This window comes from Triturus cristatus, chromosome 7, assembly GCF_964204655.1.
Source record: "Triturus cristatus chromosome 7, aTriCri1.1, whole genome shotgun sequence".
NCBI classification, from domain to species: domain Eukaryota; kingdom Metazoa; phylum Chordata; class Amphibia; order Caudata; family Salamandridae; genus Triturus; species Triturus cristatus.
This window is the reverse complement of record NC_140590.1, coordinates 1,149,957,997-1,149,980,153: the sequence shown is the minus strand read 5'-3', so window position 1 is coordinate 1,149,980,153 and position 22,157 is coordinate 1,149,957,997. Positions and strand designations below refer to the sequence as shown.

The 22,157-nt window shown below is 47.5% G+C and overlaps 1 protein-coding gene across 2 annotated transcripts in view; it reads left to right on the top strand.

Annotated features, from left to right (window-relative positions):
* Positions 1-22,157, top strand: part of BRD8 (bromodomain containing 8) — a 716,998-nt gene that overhangs the window by 379,472 nt on the left and 315,369 nt on the right. Inside the window, exon 21 of one of the 2 annotated variants that reach the window (XM_085618373.1) lies at positions 14,394-14,438. The exons of the other annotated variant lie outside the window; for it this stretch is intronic. Coding sequence (XP_085474499.1) covers positions 14,394-14,438 — 45 coding nt within the window. The remainder of the gene's footprint in view (positions 1-14,393; positions 14,439-22,157) is intronic. 2 annotated transcript variants of the gene reach the window in all.

Below are 22,157 nucleotides of genomic sequence, written 5' to 3'. Positions count from 1 at the left end.
AGTACATTGGCAGTATACAGGACAAAGAGGGTCAGTCAGTATGCACAGATGTAGGGAAGGCCGATACCTTTGGGACCTTTCATGAGACACTATACACGAGGGAGACACGAGACAATGATACACAAAATAGATATCTCCAGACACTACAGTTCCCCCAGGTCTCGCAAGGCTGGAACGATAAACTCATGGCCCCCATAACACAAGAAGAGGTGGGCACAGCCATTAAATCCCTCAAGCTTCACAAGGCTCCGGGCCCGGATGGCCTGGCGGCCCAATTTATAAGATCTTTGCGCCCGACCTCATACCACACCTCACACATCTTTTTAACAAAATGGCAGATGACGGAGCAGGGACCGCCTCGATGGCCGAGGCGGTGATCACGGTCATCCCTAACCCGGGGAAGAATACACACCTGTGCGCCTCGTACAGACCTATTGCACTTTTAAATTTAGATGCAAAGCTCTATTTGGCCATACTAGCTGAACGGCTGATCGACCTGATGCCAGACCTTATCCACCCTGATCAATCAGGCTTCATTAAAGGCCGGCAGACGCACGACAACATTAGGCGAACAGTGCACCTCATTGAAAAAGTCACTAAGTGGAGGATCCGGGTAGTACTCGTGGGACTTGATGCCGAGAAGGCATTTGACAGGGTGGACTGGTCATTTCTTTTTAACACACACACACACTTCGGCTTTGCGGATAAATTCATCAACATGATTAAGGCTAACGGCATGCAACCACGCTCTAGGGTACAAGTGAATGGGACGCTATATGCTCTCTTCTTCCTTACGAGAGGGACTAGACAGGGGTGCCCATTGTCGCCCCTATTACTTGCTGTAAGCATAGAAAACCATTGGCGATGTGCATTCGGGAGGCTCCAGCGATCAAAGGGATCCTCTTTGGAGGAGACACTCACAAAAGTTCACTCTTTGCCGATGATGTGCTTTTATCTCTTACAGAGCCGTCGCTCTCCCTCCCTGCTTTACAGATGGAACTGGCTAGATTTGAACAGGTGTCAGGCTTCAAAGTTAACTTAGACAAATCATATATACTTAATCCCACGGTTCCGGGGAGTGAGGTTGGCGAGCTACGGGCGCGTATACCACTGCAATGGGCTAAATATTCCTTACAGCATCTGGGATTACAGCTGACCCCCCCCCGGTCTGGAAGAGCTTTATAAGGCCAACTTTCCGCCCGCCATTCTGCCGCTCCAAAATGACCTTAAGCGTTGGAAAGCCCTTTTTCGGTCTCGCCTGAGCCAGCGCGCATGCAGTGCTCTGCGAGGCTTCTAGTGAGGACTTCAAACTCCGACCACACGCTCGTGCATGTGCTTTTTCACACTGTTGGCCTTTGCGTGCGTCTTTCTAAGAAAGACAGCATGCAATTGGCCAAAGGCGGGTGCATGTCCCTCCTTCTCTCTCCCCTATCCTGTGGAGCTCGGGAGCGAGCAGCAGCATAGCTCACATTCCTTGCAGTGCGCGCGCACCGTGCTTGTTAGCAAGGACATCACTTTCAGGCATGAAGCTGCCTCTCTTTTTTCTTTGTGAACAGAGTCGATGGATGGATGTCTCTAGTGTTTTTGAGGGATAATATGTGCTCGGCATCCTGTTTTTTTTCCCTGTGGCATAGGTAATCTGGTGCCCAGTTGGGCTGTAGCAGTATCAGTCTGGTTTACCGATCTTTAATGAGCACATGCCTTTTCCCAGTTTTTTAGTTAGCCTTTTTAACAGAGTCTTATTAAATGCACAGAATATAAGTCCCGCGCTATTCTATCAGGATATCTGTATGCACATATTTATGATTTTATGGAGCGCTTTACAGAGCTGCTCTTGAACACTTCTTTTCAATGTATCGAGGCCTGGCAAGCTAATTACCCCACCGACTGTCTCGTCGTTCTAGCTTGTGACTATCGTGTTGATGCTGCTACAAAGGTGCCGATGGGGCTTGTTGTGCACCAGGTGCTTGTGACTCTTAGTACATCCCCAGAGCCTTTGAAGTCATCCCTGCGAAGTCTTAAATTACATGACTAAAAAAAATATTTTTCCTGCATTTTTCTAAGACGACTACTTTAAAAGCACTGAAGTGAAGACATTTCGAGTGCTGTCATTAGTCAAGACAAATGTTTTGTTTTTATGCGTTGACTGTTTGGCCAATGTACCTGGGCCACTTCTGCATGTAGTTTGTGGTTTCTTTCCTGTGTGGGTGGATGCAATAGAATTTTTGGGAGGTGATTATCAAAATGTATGTTTTGTCTACATTGATAGTGTTTTCTTCCCGTCGTCTAAAATTGGTACCTTGTATAATGCTGAAGTTCTTTACAAAGGAACTGTCAACCTTATGTGTTTAGATTAAGTTGGTCTACAGTTGTAGTGCATACAGTATGTTATTTACTTTTTGTCGTGCAGTGTTGCTGGAGGCCGTGTTTTTGCTCTCTGCAAGAAATTGAAGCTGCGTTTGCATGCATTTAATATTTCGCTGTTTGTAATTGCAAAAAGTGCTGATGTTAGATTCCCGTTGCAAGCAGAGTTTTTTTTTGCCATCACCTGTTCGAATCTAACATCAGCAGTACTATTATCTTAAACCCTTTAGCTAGAGGGAGTGAAGTATGCCAAGATGGTAGACGTCTTCCTTTCCGTCTCTGTTTGGATTGTGTATGTCGTAGAAAGTTACTAAAAGGCCTGTAGGATCTTTCTGTTGTGATTGACTCTTGATTTTCAAACACAGCTGAATTATCCCATATGCATGCTGCGTCTTCGATGTTGTTTTTATTGAAAATAAGGACAGGTGCTTGGAAAGATTTCAAAGGGATAAAACATAAGAGTGGTACAAATAAATAATGCGAACCATCATTTTGCAAATTATTTCTATTGTATGCAATATTTATTCTGGGCAGAAACTGTGAAAGCTGGAAAATTCAGGCTTTGCTATTGCCTAATTTGCAACTACATTCTTGCTTCTACGCAGCTTTCGGGGTTGAACTTTATTTTAGGAGGTTGTTTCATTCGCGACGGCGTTCTGGGTCCTGCTAGTGGTTTAATTTGCCTCTGACTGTTGCTCAGACGAGGCTCAACCATTTCTTCCACAAACATGCACGCAGCCCTGCGCGTTGTGCAGTCCACACAAGGGATCACTTCCCGAAGCACATTCCATCCGACGGCAAATGAAAGGCAAGTACAAAATGGCCACAACATTTAGAAACAATCGTTTTCCTGCTTGCCACAAAGCCATCGTTTTCAAATACGGTCATTTCTGTGTGTTTTTTTGGGGGCCAGTGGGCCACATTACTTTGGTTTTTGTTGAGGCGAGTTTGCCCAGGCTGGTTGTGGTGAGGAACCGACAGTCTTACCTTGCCTTGCCTGCTAAGATAGCTCAGTGAGTTAGCGGTACGTTGTTGAGATCTGTCGGCATTGTGTGAGTTGCAAATTCGACCCCACACTCAGGACTTTAAGTGGGATGTAAAAAACGGGGTTTCTCTTATAGGGGTGTGGCCGATATAAGGCGTGGCTTATAAATGCGTAAACTCAAAATCTGTGCTTAGCATAGTATGCCGCCTGACTGGTATTTTGCTGCTTCTGTAACTGCATCCAGATATATAATACTACTAACATTACACCTACAACAAGCCATGACTAATGGCTTTGTCAATGGTTGTTAGTTGTATAAGATAAATTAGTAACAACTACGGCATCGCAGTATATATATATAACCTTGAAAATTATTCAGTTTAAGAATGATGAGACTGAAAGAACTATAACGAGTCTCTTTGAACTTAAATTAAATGCAGTGAAGGGTGGCACTGATGCAGAGTTGAGATTGTTTTTTTACCCTGTGGGTGAGGGCAAAAATGGAGAGCCCGATAGGGACCCTTCTCAGCCCCTGCTTTGTAGAGCAGCCAGTGCTGAGCACCAGCAGGACCCAGCCCACTTAAAGGCCTGCCCACACTCCATTCAGTATATGTTTCTTAGGAGTTTGTACAAACTGTACAGTTATGAAATGTAAATATTAGAAAGAAGATATGAAAAAGGCTTAGTTGAATCGTTGAAATTATTCCAGAGTTCTAAAATGCCAGACTTTAATCATTGAGGGACACATTCATTACAATTAAGTGGACCGAAATCCTTCTATCCTAACTGCAAGGAAATTGCCAACACTTCAGTGCAGTTTTATGTTATTTGACGTTCTTTTAACAAGACAATCTGCTATTGAGGGCCTCGATTACATTGTTTTTGTTCCTATCTCTAATCTACCAGCTCGCTCAAAAACCTAAATCGCACAGCATTGTGGATGGTTGTTGCATGTCCGCCTGCGGACCACATATTTGCGATGAGTTGTGGTAAACATACCCAAAAGGTGAACAATCACATTAATATGGTCATAAAAATTGCGTATTTAGACTCACTTTTTAGTCTATGTGGAGATTTGCAAAGTGAGTGCCATTCGGTTAGGTACTGGATAACTGTGACATATGTTGCTTAAAGCGCTACCAAACAGTGAGCACTATATAAAAATAAGCATTGTCAAAGCCACACGCTCTTGCCTCCTGCCCCTCCAAAGCAAACTTATTAACTTTGGCAGTGCTTTGTGCTAGCATTCTGCCGCATCTGCAGAAACAAAAAAAATATTATTGCTGTATTGCCAATGTGGAACAGCACCATTAAACTAAAGACAAGCATGGGCATAGCCAATAGGTCTCGCTTTTGGGACCTTATAGGTATTTAGTTATGCAGCACAATATCCTTGGTGCAACATCAACTGTTGCATGCACAATGCTTGTTATCTCTTGGCTTGGCCGCATACACGCGATACCTTTTGAGCTTGATAGAGAATTTCTTTCCAAGGTCAGGTCACTCCTCACTCATTTTATTTGGCAAGGTGGTAAAGCCAGACTGTCCTTTCACATACTGAGATGACCACGAGCGGAGGGGGGAGTGGGTTTACCAGATTTCGGCCTTTATTACAAAGTAGCCCAATTGCGGATAGTGGCGGAATGGTCTAAAAGGGAATCGGAGAAGCATTGCCTTCATATGGACCGCGCTATTGCGGGTCGGACAATCTGGGACCTTATATGGAAACCTAAGAAGGAGAGACCTCTGAACGCCTACATTAGTACCCCCACATGCACTACCCTGAAGGTTTGGGACTCTATTTCCGGGCACGAGCTATGGACCACATTCCCTTCGCCCTACACCCTAATACATTTCAACCCGGCCTTCCCCCCGGCTCTCCTCGATGGGCCCTTTAAGCCCTGGAAAGCCCTGGAAAGAAGGAGGGTGTCTTATGCTGTCTCATCTCTTTCATAATTAAGACATTCTAACTTTCGAGAACTGCAGAAGGGAATTTCACCTAGAGCCTGATGAACATTTCCATTATCTTCAACTCAAACACTGGGCTCTTACCCCCCACATTATTGATGCAGCCACAAGAGAAAGAACAAGTTTTGGAAAATTTGTACAAAAAGTAGGCTCTATGAGGGGGGTAATTTTGTTTCTGCACACGTCCTTGCTGGCTGCCACCCGCTCTCCGAGGCCTAGATATATGGCTATGTGGGAGAGTGTAGTGCAAAGAGACATATCGGATAGGGAATGGGCTGGGCTGTGGTCAAATATCGCCAAATTTAACCACTTCCTAGAACTCCGTGAAGCACACCTAAAAACACTGATGGATTGGTACCTATACCCTAGAAAACTCAAACGGATCTTCCCAAATACATCAGACAAATGCTGGAGAGGGTGTGGTCTACTAGGTGACTTCGAACACATCTGGTGGGACTGCCCTATAATAAGGCCTTTTTGGGAAGAGATCCTCGCGCGCAAATTAAAAGCATATTGGGGTACCCCATACCGACATCTATAGAGGGAGTACTCTTGAGTGTTAGGGATCCATCTTTAGAATACCAAATTAAAGCAGACAAAGCCATCATGTGGACCTGCATAGGAGCCGCGAAGGTTGCGATATTGGCAGCGTGGAAAAAGAAAGCAGCTCCCACCCTCTCAATGTGGCATTCTCGACTCTGCAAGTTACTCTGTCTCGAGAAAATGACGGCCATTTTCCGGGACGATTACAAAAATTTTGAATATAAATGGGGTCCTACCTCACATGGGGCTTACCATTGGCAGTGTGTCCGCCCTCTCTTCGAAATTTGCACTTCTTTCAGTTCTAATACCTGACACATAGACTACAGGCTACATTGCGAACCTGTCAAGACCACCACTTAAATTGTTTATTGGGAGGGGGGTGGGTTTTTAGTTAAAGGGTACCTTCCCGGTTGGAAGGATTTGTTTAAAACCTGTCGCAAAAGAAAGACGGGTTGAGCATGCAAGTTTTCCTTTTTTTGGATGACCTAGTACCTTTACAATTTCCGAAACTGTACCTGTTACTATATGTACTTTACAAAGATCAGTCTATGTTTATGCTATATGTCAAGGCTCAACCTCAGCACAATTCAAAAGTTATACTTTGTATAATTGCTTTGTCTCCTCATACGCTGTACCGCTTCGAAGTATATATCAAATGCTAATAAACATAAGTTTGCCAAAAAAGAATAATACCTCCCAAGGTACCACCTGCACCTGTCTGGAACCTTAATATTTTTCTCACAAGGATTATGGGTCCACCTTTTGAGCCTTTACACAATTGTGCTTTACAATTTCTTTCATGGAAGGTTGTCTTTCTAATTTCTATCACTTCATTTAGATGTTTTGGTGAGGAGCAGGCATTAACCTTAGAAGAACCTTTGTTTCAGCTTCACAAAGATAGAGAGGTTCTTCGTACAAACCCAAAATTCCTTCCAAAAGTAGTTTCTGTTTTTTTTATCAACCAATCAGTTAAGTTACCTGTGTTCTTCCCCCAATCAGATTTAGTAGCAGAAAGGGCTTTACACACACACTTGATGTCAAAAGAGCACTATTGTACTATATTGATAGAACAGAAGAATTTCGTAAAACAGAACAACTTTTTGTTGCATTTGATCCACCTCATAAATGAAATCCTATTTTTAAATCCAGTATTTCTAGGTGGATTGTTAAGTGTATTCAACTTGTTATGTTAAAGCTAAAAGAACTTTAACTATACCCCCTAGAACACATTCTACGCGCAAAATAGAAGTGTCTATGGCCTTTGTAGGTAACATTCCTTTAGCTGACATATGTAAGGCAGCTATATGGTCTACACTACACACATTGACCAAACGTTATTGTGTGGCTGTATTAGCACATCGACAAGCTAATGTAGGACAAGCAGTGCTAAAAAATACTTTTTTTCAAACATATGCAACACCAACTGGTTAGCCACCACTTTCAGAGGGAACTGCTCTACAGTCTATGCAAACCATGTGTATCTACAGCACCCATGCCATGAACGGATTATGTTACTTACCCTGTAAGCATCTGTTCTTGGCATATAGAGCTGTAGATTCACATGCGCCCTCCCTCCTGTCCTGACACCTGTGGTTGTTGCAGTTCTTATTTTTCACACTACATATGCATGGCATATAGAGTTGTAGATTCACATGCCCCCTCCCTCCTTTCCTGACACCTGTGGTTGATGCAGTTCTTATTTTTCCCTACATATGCATGGACATCTCTATACTACACTCACTTACTCCTTTCTCACCCTATTGCGGGAAAATAATCTAACATTTGAGACGATGCCCATGCTCAATATCACCGAAAGGAGGAGTCACCTTACCTCGTGACTGGAAAAGACTTCTTCGAAGCACCACAACTTGCAAACATCCGGACACAACACTAGATGGCAGGAGTATGCAAAGCATGTGAATCTGCAGCTCTACATGCCAAGAACCGATACTTACAGGGTAAGTAACATAATCTTTTTGTGGGGACTATAGGGGCCGCAATGCTGCAACCAAGACAGATGCACACCCAATTCCTTGGGGTGACAAATTAATTGACAGGTTAAGGGCAGCTAAGAATCTCAGTACTTTTTATTTGACAACAGGGTACTGGCAGATTGGTCTGACCCATGGTGCAAAAGAAAAATCAGCATTCTCGACTCCAGATGGGCATTATCAGTTCACTTTTATACCCTTTGGACTAAAGAATGCCCCTGCCACCTTCCAAAGGCTGGTGAAGAAAGGCTTTGCTGCGCTGAAATCTTTTAGTGCAGCTTATCTTGACGATATTGCTGTCTATAGTTCCACCTAGCAGGATCACCTGATCCACCATGGCAAAGTCCTTGAGGCTCTGAGAAGTACAGGCCTCTTTATCAAGGCAAGCAAGTGCGAGAAAGGGCAGGGATCAGTTGTATACTTGCGTCACCTTGTAGATGGGGCCAAGTTCAACCCTCGGAACCCCTTCCTCAAGATGACCTACTGAGTAGCATTTCTAGGCAGGCAAGCTTCAAGAAGCTCCCATCATTGAAATGTGAATGTGGCTCCACTCACAGGAGAGGAGGCTGACTTCCCTTTGTTTAGAGCCTTTTGGCACCTGACCAGGCTGGAAATTAGCTGATTGGATGGGTGTGCCCACCCCCCCATGCTCGTACCACCCCAAAGGTGGCCCAACCTAGTGTGGATACGACTTTTCAGAAGTTACTTTCTTTGTGTTGGCACACTTGGGAACTCTGGGACAGGGTCACGCCCACTTCCCACAAGAAGTGGTTATGTAGGGGGCGTAGTGACCCCAAGGGTCTGTAGCCCATTGGCTACCACCCTGCACGCCCCTAACACCTCTAAATTCAGTACTTAGGGGGAGCCCCTGGCACCAGAAAATTAGATCCTGCTGACCAGAAAGGCCTAAAAGAATGTGAAGAGTCGCTTCCTGCAGGAACTGAAGACCCAGCAACTGACCTGGCGCCAACCTTGCTGGCCTGCCTGCTGACTACAACAATTGCACCAAAAGTCAACTTGACCTGCAGCTGTTGAATCCCCAAAGCCCGGGAAACCTGCCAACAATTGACTCAGGAACTAAGACCTCCTGAGAAGTAGGGGACCTGCTTCCCTGCAACCACCCAAAGACTCCTGTGAGGACTTTGTAACCGCAGAGACCCGATGCCTCAAGACACCACTGTACCTGTCGCTCCAAGCCAGAGTTGAAATGGACCAACATTGTCAATGTGGTCCCCCAGCCCTCCAGAGACCGAGTCCACCTTGGTTTCACCTTCAGTGAACTCTCTGATGTCGCTTGCAGCCTCTGCATGCAGGCCCCCCCTTTCGTGACTGCTACCGGTAAGAAAAACCTGACACCTAAAGACACCTCTGCACCCGTCACCCCTGGACCGTGGATAAGAGGACCAAAGGTGTCCTTACGTCCCCAAGTATCGTAAGGCTTGAGCCCTCCCTGTTGATTCAGCCCGACTGGCCTCCCATTCCGAGCCTGCAGCCGCTTTACGTGAAGACTGATCCCCATACAGTAACATTGGGCACCAACGCTATTTTGCACCTCTGCACCTGGCCGCCCTCGTGCCGCTGGTGGTGTTCTGCTGGTGCTGCCTTGGACCTTGCCAACCACTCACCTTAACTCCTGGAGATTTGCCCCATACGTCACTGTACTGTACCTGAATGCTGCATTGACTTTTCATCCCATAGGATAACATTGCAGTTTCTAAAAATTGGAAAGAATTTCTATTTAAAAATGTACTTTAGCTAATGACGCCACTCTGGACATCTCAGCGGCTTGGGCGATTAAAGAACAGTAAAGGCTTTGATAACTGGGATGCGATAGGCATATCAATGGTGGGTGATCTCTGGAGGAAGGGTGCGGTAGTCTCGTTTGAACACCTGCAGGCCCAATATGAACTTGCCCCATCCTAAATTTACAGATACATGCAGGTTAAGCATGCGCTGCAGGCGGTTCTACCTGCAGGTACCATCTTGGCAGAGGCTACTCCCTTAGAGGATAGATTGCTGACTGAATATATGCATAAAAGTGCCACTTCATTCACCTATCGTAAGTTGATAAACAAATTGCCTGATCCCATGTTGGCACTTAGACAGAAATGGCCTGCAGATTTGGGAGAATTGGATGACGCAAATTGGCAGGAGGCACTGTCGTCTCCTCGGGAGGTTGCAATACCGGCGCGCTTTCGGCTGATACAACTGAAAGTAATTCATTGTACGTATTACACCAGAGTGACCCTCTTTAAAATAGGGATGGCTGCACACCAATTTTGTCTGCGGGATTGTGGGGAGGAGGGTACTTTCTACCATACGATATGGGAATGTCCGAAGATTAGGGCATATTGGGTCAAGATAATGAGGACTATGTCTCAAACTGTGGAAGAATCGTTGCTTCCAGAACCAAAACGATGCTTACTAAACGTGGCAGCCGACTGACCTAACCCACCCAGCGCAGGACTGGGTAACACTGAAAATCATGGTTGCTAAAAGGAATATTGCAAGGAGGTGGGGATCGGGCGAGTCTCCTACGTTGCAGGAATGGTGTAGGGACATGGATGAAGCTATGGTAGCGGAAAGGGCGGTATATGTGCATCGGGGATGTCCCCAAAAATGGGCAAGAGTCTGGGGAGACTGGAATAAATTCAGGGGGTATATTTGTGAACCACCAAGACCTGAGGCTGTTCAAATGTCAGATATGGGGTGGTGGATGGAAGGTATCGGGGCTGTTGTGTTGTACTGTCGCCATGATGGTTCCTGAAGTCATGTACAAGTATTGCTTTAACAAGTTTAAAAAGTAATAATGCTGCTAGAGGCTAACTTTTGTATAGATCATACGAGTTGGTGATGCCCAATGTTTCTAATAAAAATATTAAAATAAAAAATAAAAATGTACTTTACCTGAACAAATTGCTTCTGGTGCCTAAACATATATAAAGATACCTGTTATTTTTAGGTCGAGCCTAGCGCAGCACGCATGCTCTGCTCTATGGGAGGCTTCTTGTGAGGGCTCAAAATTTCCCTGAGACTTCTCCGTGTGGGTCTGGCAACTCCCACACATTTCATTGGCCTTTGCGTGTGGCTTTCAATAATGAAAGCACGCAATTGGCCAAAGACGGGTGCATGTCCTGCCTTTTCTCTAAAGGTTCACTCCCACTGAGTTTGGGTCTCGGGAGCGAGCAGTGGCGCGCAGGCTGGCAGCTGCATTCCTGGTGTCTCAGGTTACATGCAAGGTGCCACGCCTTCGCTTCTGCTTTTTTTTGTGTATTTTGCTTTCATTAGGCACTCTTGATGATGATGCAGGTCGTTGTGGCCTCTGAAACATGAATCCACAGCCAAATAAGAGACCCGACATTCAGCATGTTTTATATTCAGAAATAGCACACTCGCTGAGCGCAGATGACTGTTTTGTGCTGCAAACAGCAGGTTTTTTTTTTTGAAGATCTAGGCAGCTCTACAGTAATAGGATTTTGGTTCAAGGCATCACTGTTGGCTAGAGCTGAACAGGCCTCCAGGGGTGCGCGCTCTACAGGGCAAGGCCTTTAAATAAAGGGTCTTGGAAACTGGACCTGGTTTGGCAGTGGCTGGTTCACGCGCCACTCCCACTTGTTTTGACCGAAATCTGTGTAGTTTGAGTCAAGATGGCAAGCTGTGACCTGATAGTGCTGTGACGTACACTGCTTCACGAGCCGGGTCATGGTGCTCCTCGGCTTTGGAAATAATAGCGTACAGTTTGCAAGTTTCTCTTCTGTCCATGCAAGTCAGTGCTTTTGATGTGTATTGCGGAAGACGAGCATGTGAGGAATGTATCGCAGTGCGCGCATCGTCGGATTGGACATTCTTTGTAAATAAAATAAATGCATCTTCCTCGCCTCTGGCACCGAAATGTCAGCAAATGCGACATTATTATCAGAGCACAAGCTGTATTTTGCTTGGGGTATGCATGCAGGAGGGACCGAATGAGGTCATAACATGAACCCAATGGCCTCCGCACGATTGTTGTAAATGATATGTTGGGCTAAAAATAAAATCTCTGCCGCTACGTGTTATCACAAAAGACCGCATCCGGGGGCATGAAGCTCCACGTTTTCCTCGAGCGCCTGTCCCACGTAAAAGCTGGAGGGCAGAAGAGACCACCTGTGGCCGTAAACAATGGTTAAGCATCTGCAAAAATAGCGTGTAGTGGGTGTGCTCACCCCTCCCCCAGCACTGCCATGATGCATCATTTTCACATAGCAGGCATATGACCCAGGTTATTGACTGACTCATACCTTTCAACTTGAAAACAAATCTCATCGTGTGAGGAGGGGGGGGCGCTCGTGCCCAGAAGTACAGAAGAGGCACGTTTAAACCCCACCCTGCCCCCAAGCCTCTCCTCACAAAAACAAGCATTTGCATTGCAATAGGTCTCGCATTTACGCGAGTTTGAGCTTTGACTTTGCAAATGACAATTTTTTATATTTTTGTTTTCGTTTTTAAAACCTAAATAAAAGGCATTGTCATTTACAATGCCAATAGCTTAAACTTGCATAAATGCAAGACCTATTGCATTGCAAATGCTTGTTATAAAGTGGTGTGGATCTCCTTATTGAGCCGTGTGTCTCGTTTATTGACCAGTGTGTGTATTTTCAGATGTCTTGTGCTCCTCTGTGATAAGCCTAACGCTGTTCAACCACACTACCCCTACAAGAGCACCTTGGGATTGCCATACCAAGCCCCATGTCCACTCATAAAGGAACCCCTGGATACTTAACACTATATATCTCATTTTGATATATCATATAAATAGCCAGCTTCCTACAAAAGGCCAAAATATGTCCTTGTTATTTCGGTGCATCTATTATCACATGTAAATATGTAACTTTACATGCACTTGTGTAAGCCAACGTAGCTGTCCTTGTACTGTTTCTCTATCTTCACATATTTATATTGCTCATGCCTGCATTTTTTGTGTTTTGTGTAATTTTTCACAACTTATTAGAGGAGTTGCTTGTGCCTGCAGTAATGTATGTGTTAGTGTGTACCATAACTCGTCCTAAAGATGTTGCTCATGCCTTTGCCTGTGGACATTGTCTCATCTAGAATACCGGTCTGCACATGTTTGGGTGTTTTTTTTATACCTGTTCAGGTGCCTTGGTACAGTACCTCTCCTTACACAATAGTGTTGTGCATGTGTGAACTTGGTAAACTATCTCTGCAAACAGGGTTTTCTTCATGTTGTACCTATGTACGTGTCCCTGAGCTTTATCTGTCTGCACATGGTGGTGTTGCTCATGGCTGTGTCTGTGTTAGCCTTTCCCTCTACAGCAGTGATCCTCAAAGTGCAGCCCTAGGGCTGCATGCGGCCCTCCTGACCTTTACATGCGGCCCCCTGGTCAACAGCAGCACTGGGCTGCTGTTTACTGGACTCAACACTAACATTAAATAGAAGTTAAATAAACAGGCAAGCAGTTATTCAATTGTTAATTGAAGTTAAAGAAAGTAAATAACTAGGGTGTTCTGCACCCCTTAGCTTTTAGGAATACACATTTTAAAGACGTCTCTTCAAAATTCAAGAGAGTGTATTTCATCAACATGCAGAACTGTTTGACCTACAGGAAAAGTGTATTTCTATAACATACAGAACCGTTTGACCCTAGGACATCAGATTATATCAGTACATTGAGAAGTTTTTTTTTTTTTTTTAAGAGATGGTTTTTTAAAATGAATGTAGAAACATTAATTTTTCGTCCCCCGCCTCCCCCACCCTAACAACAATGCCAATAGTATACTATGAGTCATATCAGTTATGTGTATTCTTCGGGTGGCCTGGGTTCCTATTATACATGAACAACATTATTGTTTATTAAATCAAGCACAGGAAAAGGTTTTGTACAGGACACATCCTGAATTCAGTATTTCAAGGTCAATCAAATTGAATAAGACCAAACAGTTTGGTTAATTTGGGAAGCTGTAATTAATCCCAGGTCATCTGGTTTCACATTGTGCAGTTCAGCCACTCGATATATATGCTTTGTTTTCCCTAAACCAACCCAACAGACAAACCCCCCTCCAAGCTCCTCCTACACCGAACCGCCATCGTGATGGCATCAATGCGTCCCTAGATCACATCACAGAGCAACCTTTAGAACCCAGGTGAAAATGTTTGCACGTGCTCATGCTCTACATTATGTCTGCCCACACATCATGCTCTTGCCCTTACATTTGCAAATGTTTCCCAGTACAGTTTCTTATTGCTAATGTTGGCGTAGGTCGTGGCTGTGCATCTCTACGTGTTTTCCTGTACACTATCGCTATTTGCAGAAATTGCTCATGTCTGTAACTTTTGCATATGTATCCTGGACATTATCTGTATGTATACATGATAATGTTACTCATGTCGGGTCTTTTGTACTTGTGATTCGGGACAGTATCTGTATGTATATATGATAATGCTGCTCGCGTTCAGTATATTTGCGTGGGCGTTGGTGTAGCTAATGCGTATACTTAATCGTATCTTAAGATTTTAATAAGTGCTTCTGTTTGTCCTTTCACAGGACAGCGTCCCCATGGGCTCTCCTGCCTTCCTTCTCTCTCTCTTTGTAAGTATTAAACAGCAGTAATGTATTGTGTGGGCTGAGCCCCTTGTGTTTGAAGGGGTGGGTGACACACTGCAGAGTGGAATGTTGTGAACCCGATCCATTGCATTTAATAACAATAGGATATCAGCTCTGCAATAGCATGTGAAATGGACTGTTGGACCCAGCAGGACTGGGGAGATGGCATTGATTATTTTTACATGTCGAATCCAAGTTGCATCCTTCTGAGGGGTTGTATGCAGAAAACAGGTGATGCAATAATTCAAGCTGAGGGATAGTTGTTTTAATTTGCTTTCAAATTCTTACCACAGTGACTTGGAGCTCGACACTCAAAAGCCTGTAACTACTAATTAGTGTAGTCTTACTGCTGCATGTGGCTGTATCCTTCTTAAATCAACATTGGCAGCGCTTGCTTTCTGATCCTCTATGTAATGTTGTCAATGTGTGTGTTGTTGATGTCTTTTCCTGTGTTGCACCTGCATGTTTTGACTTCCCATGGTGTACTTTAGTGTTGTACCTCCTTAGTGCACTTGTATAATGTGAATCTCTGTCTGATATGAATAGAATTTATAAAGTGCAACAAATGCCCGTATGCGTCAAGGCGCTGTAGTCTTGGTGGACCGCTCGCTAGAGAAGCTGGGTTTTACAGGATTGCAAAACAAACTAACTCTCCCTACTGAATAAAAAGCCAGGTCTTTAAGGCTTTCCTAAAGGGAGATTCTGAGCCCCAGGTGCTCCTTGCACTCTTCTCTGGTACAGAGTGGTTTCTTCATCAGAGCTTTCTCTCTGCTCAGACCTGTGCTGGACATTCTTTTGATTGGTGTCGTAAACTTGTTAAACAGACAGTCATACCACGCATGGTCTCCTTTTATTCCCTCAACATACTGTCAGAAATCTAATGTAAAATGCACAAAAGGTGAACCATATTGGACTGTAATTGAAACTTGTGAAAATCAATAAAGTATGTTTAAAAAAAAACATACTGTCAGAACTCCAGTGTATTGGAGGTCAGATTTCCTTCTTCTGCTATCCTATTTGATAAAGATGTCTAGGCGCTGATTCCTTACATTTGAATTATCCCTAGGTGCCAGACTGGATCTGGAAAGTTTCCCACAGCAGTACCTCTGCATGTTGGTAGAGGGCTTGGGGTGACTGTAACAACGTCGTCCACAGGATGTGATGTCATCAGAGTGCATATAAGCTTTCTCCTGGCGCAATGATGTCAGTTTCTTCCTTTACACACTTTCACGCTGATCCGGAGGATGGTACCTCTGGCCATTTTTGGCCTCCCACGATGAAACAGTGTGCGTTTTTCTGGTTATCTTCAAGGTCCTGAGGACTACGATGTCGCCACCTCATTCTATTTGCATGTGGTGTCTAGGCATGCATCCTGACTCCGAACGGTGCATCTCCTGTCTTCAGATTCGGTTGTCGGTGTTGCAGGAGCCCCACATGACACTGTTAGCAGCACAGTGGTCGACAAGCCCCTCCTTGGTCTCTGCCCTCTTCTTTCTCCGAGGACCAGCTCCCAAAGTCCTTTGTCCTCGCTGTGGCCTGGTAAGTCACGACGGTGGTCGGTGCCGCAGCCTTAGCCAACCTTACAGCATATGCGCGGAGTTCCTGAATCACCTCCTATTCCTTCGATTTCAGAGTCGGAGTGTGTCTGTCCCACTCCTTCCGGGCACCCAGGCGACTATGGCTCAGATGAGAAAGAACGATCTATCTCTTCATGCCATTTTTGGTGCTCATCCTCCCTCTGGTTTGCTTCTCAGCCCGAAGGAGGTTGGTGAGGCCTTGACTGAATCCAAACCGGCTGGACCTCACTCGGTGTCAGCGGGGCCCTTAAAATCAGTGATCGACTCCGTCTTGACACTGGTGCACAGACCTTTGGGGTTCACACCTGTTTTGATGCCTGTGTTGGATCCTCCAGAACCCACTTCGGCGTCAGCAACACTGATCGCCCCTACTCTCCTCCCCAACTCAAAGGTATCACATTCTTGATGCCGGTCGGTGGCACAGTCCTCTTCGAGCTACCTTCCTCCGCCTTTGGAGGAGCCCCTTGCTATTTTCTCCTTAGCACACAGATATTTTGGTAATGTGTGTGATCACATGACTGAGCCTCCTCCAGAGTTTTGTTGGGTTTCTGCCCTTGGTGACGCAAGTGGCCTTGACTTTTCTCCATTCTCTGGGCTTTTTTTCTCCTCTGAGCCGCTAGCTCGGCTTTTGTGGAGAGTTGATGTAGTTCTGGCGCTGCAACTTCCTTCTGTGGAAGTGGCCATTGATCCCCAAATTGGGGTGCTTCAGCAGGACCAGCTTAGAACTGAGCCTGCGCTTCCCTTCAGTGAAACCATCCTTGACATTCTTTTGAGCACTTGGGCTAAACCTGTTTCAAGGGCCTCCATGGACCGGTCTATAGCTCCCAGGCACCATCCTGCCCCCTGGTGACCTGCTCTGCCTTTCCTGTCAGCCTGCTCCTCACAGTTTTGTGGTTCAGGCTGCTACGGACTCCGCCAGCATTGGCGCCTTACCTGACGTCCATCCGGACAAGGAGTCTAAAGGTCTGGATGCTTTTGGTTGATATCTCTATCTTGCTACCATTTCTGCTTTATGGTCCATCAATACGGCTTGTGTTTTGGGTCTTTTTTTCTCATGAGTTGTGGGATTCGGTCTGGCGCCTTCTCCCCTCCGTCCCAGATTGGCTGGTAATGGTCTCCTGCCTTCCCTTCTGTGTGGGCTGTTATAGGGCAGTGCCAGTTGGCTCATTCTTGTTACTCGCCACCTCCACATGCCATCCGGTGTGGTGCCCCTGAACCAGCAGGTATTTTCTTTTCTGCATTCTTTTTTTTTTTTTTTTTTTTTTTTTGAAAATTTTATTGAACAATAAATCAATTACAAGCGTGGGCCTACAACCACCGGGGCCGGCCGCTAGATTCAAAAAGGCTCATACAGTACTTAAGGCAGTAGTCGACTCCCGGGGCCCAGTCCCGTACACGGCTCCGGATAGTCCTAGGGAAGCAGGATACATAGGTTTAACATAAATAACAAATAAAAAACAAAAGGCGAGGCATAAGGACAAAAAAGTGTGGGTCAGGCTACCTCCGGGGGACTCTACTTCAGACCTTCAAATAGCTATCAGGAGGAAGGAGTACTGATAGGTCGGGGGGGGGGTCACGGGAGAGGAACGTCTATAGTCGGTTATTCCAAAAGTCGCAAGGAACCATCAAGGGTCAGGGGGACAAAGCAATATCGGTGTCCACTAGGGGGGGAGTACAGATACCTCCACGATACGCGTTCCATTGCCCCCAGATTCTACCCCATGCCCCCGGTTTACCACGAGCCACATACACAGTCTTCTCCCTGAACATGCACCAGTCCATGTTCTCCTTCCATACGGACACGGTGGGAGGCCGCTGGGAACCCCATAGCTGCGCTATATCTCTCTTGGCAATCATGTTCCCCAGGGCCGCCCACCGAGTCTGAGCCGCGTTATAATCATTGGGCTCCCACACATTCAGGACACAGCGACGCACCTCTGGCAACAGCGCAACCCCGGTGACTTGTCCCATGACCTCATGAACCCGGCGCCAGTATTCAGCCACCTTGCGGCACTCCCAAAGGATATGGAGAAAGGTGGCACTGAGCCCACATCCCCGCTTACAGAGCCCGTCTTCAGAAAATCCCATCGAGACCAAACGGGGACCCGTCACATACACCCGGTGGAGAATCTTAAGCTGGACCAGGCGGAGACGGGCTGGAATGGCCACTTCCTTGGGGGACGACAGTGCGGACTGCCAGTCCTCGTCGTCCAGTTCCACCCCATCCCCCGTCCACGCCTCCCGGAGGCGCACCAAGAGGTCAGCCCGATTATTGATAAGTTTTTTATAAATTAAAGAGATAGTACTGTCGGGGACATGACCATCAAGTATGCGGTCCTCGAGGGGCGAAGAAGCCGGGATCTTGGTCCCCTCCCCAAAAACCGAGAGCAGGGCATGCCGAACCTGGGCGTAGCGAAAGAACTCTCTTTCCGTAAGTTCGTATTCGCTCTGGAGCGCCGCGAATGTTTTAACCGCACCCTTTATCCATAAGTCTCCCACTCTACTAATACCAATCGTGTCCCAACGTTCAAACCCCTTCGTTGTCCAGAGGCTTCCCAGTCGGTCGGAGGCAAACAGGGGAGTAGCACATGTTAATCGCTCACTCCAGCCCATGGCTGCATTGGCCGCCCTCCAGATCCGTACCGCAATCTTAGTAGGGCCCGTAAGGGTCCGTCCAGCCGAGCTGGAGTAAAGTGCCCTGTTATAATTTCCGCCGGGAAGCAGGAATTTATCCATCTCATACGCCGGATTCAAGCCAGGCGCATACGTGGCATGGTTAATGGCCGATAGCTGTGAGGCCCAATAATACCTGCGAATGTCGGGAAGCGCGATGCCCCCATCATACCAGGGGAGAGTAAGTTTTGCCAGAGCGATACGAGCCCGTCCGTCCCACACCAGTCTCCTCTGCAGGCTCTCCACCTCCCGAAAGTAGGACACAGGAATGACATCGAAGGAGTTCTGAAGTGCATAGAGGAATCTGGGAAGGGACATCATTTTAAACAGCGCTGCCCGACCCAGCGGGGACATGGGCAGCTTACACCACCGAGCCGTGTCCTCCCTCAAACGCCGAAGTGGAAGCAGGAGATTCTGCTCATAGCGAGCCACCGGGTCCATCGAGACGTATATTCCCAGGTATTTAAAGCCGGACAGAGATAATTGGATCGGAAGCCGAGGCGGCAAGAGAGGAGGGTCGCCGGAGATAGGATAGACACAGGATTTAGACCAGTTGATCGTTAGACCCGAATTTCTCCCAAAGGAAGTCAGAACATCGAAGAGAACATTAAGCGAATGCCGCGGCGAGGTGAGATACAGGAGAATATCGTCTGCATACAACGAGACCCGATCCTCGAAGCCCGGGGCCCACCGAATCCCTCTGAGCGAGGGCTCCCAGCGGAGCCAAGCAGCGAGCGGCTCCAAGGCAAGAGCAAAGAGCAGAGGGGACAACGGGCACCCCTGCCTCGTACCCCTACCGAGAGCGAAGGGCCGAGAGACCCGACCATTAACCACCACCTGAGCCATGGGTCCCGTGTAAAGAAGCTTCACCCAGCCAAGAAATCCTTCCCCAAAGCCGAATTTGGTCAAAACAGCCCAGAGGAATGGCCACTCGATGGTATCAAAGGCCATCGTGGCGTCTAAAGAAACCAGCACGGCCGGTTCGGAGAGGTACGCCGCCCTGGCGAGGGCGCCGTGAAGACGCCGCAAGTTAAGAGCGGTGTTACGGTGAGGGATGAAGCCGCATTGATCAGGATGAATCAGATCGCAGATAACGCTCAACAAACGATTGGCAAGGACTTTGGCCAGGATTTTAGGCTCTGCGTTTAGCAGTGAAATAGGCCTATAGGAGGCACAGCGGTCTCGTGGCTTACCGTCCTTGGGGATCACGACTATCGTAGCCAGACGCTGGTCGTCAGGAAGGGAGCCTGCCTCAAGGGATTCCTGAAACATATGACGGAGGAAGGGAGCGAGTTTATCCGGGCGCAACTTATATAGTTCAATAGGCAGACCGTTGGGACCCATCGCCTTGCCCGAACGAAGGGACCGAATCGCAGATGCAATTTCATCTACAGACAAGGGGGCGTCCAGCTGCTCACGGTCTTCGACGGACAGGCAGGGCAAAGCAATATCCCTCAGCAGAAGGCAAGAGTCTTCCTCGTCCCTATCAGTCACCGGGGAGTACACGGCCCGGAGGTGGTCAGCAAAACATTCCACAATCTCGCCAGGCTCAGTCAGACACACTCCATCCGAGACACGCAGCTCCGGGACCACACGATTCACTCTCTCCTTCTTATCCAGCCACGCAATCAACTTTCCCGCCTTGTCCCCGGCATCATACAATCAACCCTGCTGCTCCCTATACATCGTTTTGGCAGCGTCAGTGACAAGAGACCTGTATTCAAACTGTTTCAGGCTGAGGGCATGGAGCCCGTCCGGAGTGACACCCGTCTCCAAGGCCGACTCCAGCCCCGAGATGTCAGTCTCCAGCTTCACCACTGCCTCACTCTTATGCTTCTTAGCCACCACTATCTGGGAGAGGGCGTGTCCGCGGATTACGGTTTTAAAGGCTTCCCACAGGGACCTTGCGGACGACACCGACCCCTCGTTTTCAAGGAAGTATTGGTCCATAGCCTTAACCAGACTGTCGCGAGTCGTAGGGTCTCGCAGGTACCACGGGTTGATGGGAGCGATCCGCCCTGCAGACCGCGACTCGGTGTCAAAGAGCAACCACAGCGGGGAATGATCGGAGATACCCCGCGCCAGGTGCCTAATCTCTCGTATCCGACCAGTCTGTGCCGCGGGCATAAGGAAATAGTCTAACCTAGAAAGACTCCCATGCGCCCCGGAATGAAAGGTGTACTGACATTGGTTCGGATGCATTAATCTCCAACTATCTACCAGACCGAAGGTCTCCAGCAGTCCACCAAGCCATGCCTGGGCAGCGGGGAGGGCCCTGGGTGGGTGACGATCCAGGTCACCCGAAACCACCGAATTAAAGTCCCCGCCCATAAGCAAAAGACTATCCGGAAGTTCAAGCAGCATTCGACCCAAGTCCGCAAAGGTGGAGTTCTGGAGGCCCGGGGGGACGTAAACTGAGACCAAGGAAAGGGGCTGCCCCTCCCACCTTCCAGTCAGACACACATAGCGCCCTCTGTCATCCGAGATTACCCTAGTGATATCCAACGGAAGTGAGGATCGCAGGAGAATGCCCACCCCCCTGGAACCAGTTGTGAAACCAGAATGGGCCACGAGGCGGTATCCCCCCCTGTTCATTGCATGACAAACATTACCAACCAGATGCGTCTCCTGGATAAACACCACATCAGGAGTCAGACGGCGCAAATACTGCAGTACTACACCCCGTTTGATACGGTCCCCCAACCCATTGACGTTCCATGACATCAGCCTCAACCCGTCCCCCCCCATCCCCTCCGATAGATCAAAGGCCCCCCATTCAGTAGCACAGTTCCCGAATCTGGACAAAAATCAGTACCTCGCCCTGTAAACAAAAAAAACACAGCAAAACAACCCCTCCCTCCCCCCAACCCCCCCCCCAAATCCAACTCCCCCCACCCTGCACCCCTGCGGGCCAGAAAAACCCCCCAACTTGCAGTGTGCCTGTCGCCCTCCTAACCCCATTCTACGAAAAGACCCCGGAGGAGGAAAGGGACCCGTCCCCGCCTGCCCCCCACACAGGTCCTAGCGAGACAAAATGAACAAAAGAAGTAAAACCCAGCTGAACAGTGCAAAATGGCAGATTCAAGGACCAAAAGTCACTCCAAAGGGGACCCGTCACCTTCGGCGCCTGCAGAGGGCCCGGGACGGCCACCTCTGTCCGGCAGCGAGTCCAGCCAGTCACTCACGGCCACAGGAGAGTCAAAAAAGGCAGTCCGATCCTCATGTTCCACTCGGAGTTTTGCAGGGTAGAGCATAGAGTACTTTAGGCCCAGTGCACGGAGACGACGCTTCACCCCCTGGAATCCCATCCGCTGTTTCTGGACAAGTTGGGTAAAGTCCGGATAAAAGTTAATGGATGAGTTCTCATGACGAACCGGGCCGTGGACCCGTGAGGCCTGCAGAATCGCATCTCGGTCTCTATAGTGGAACAGTTTGGCCACGATAGGCCTCGGGG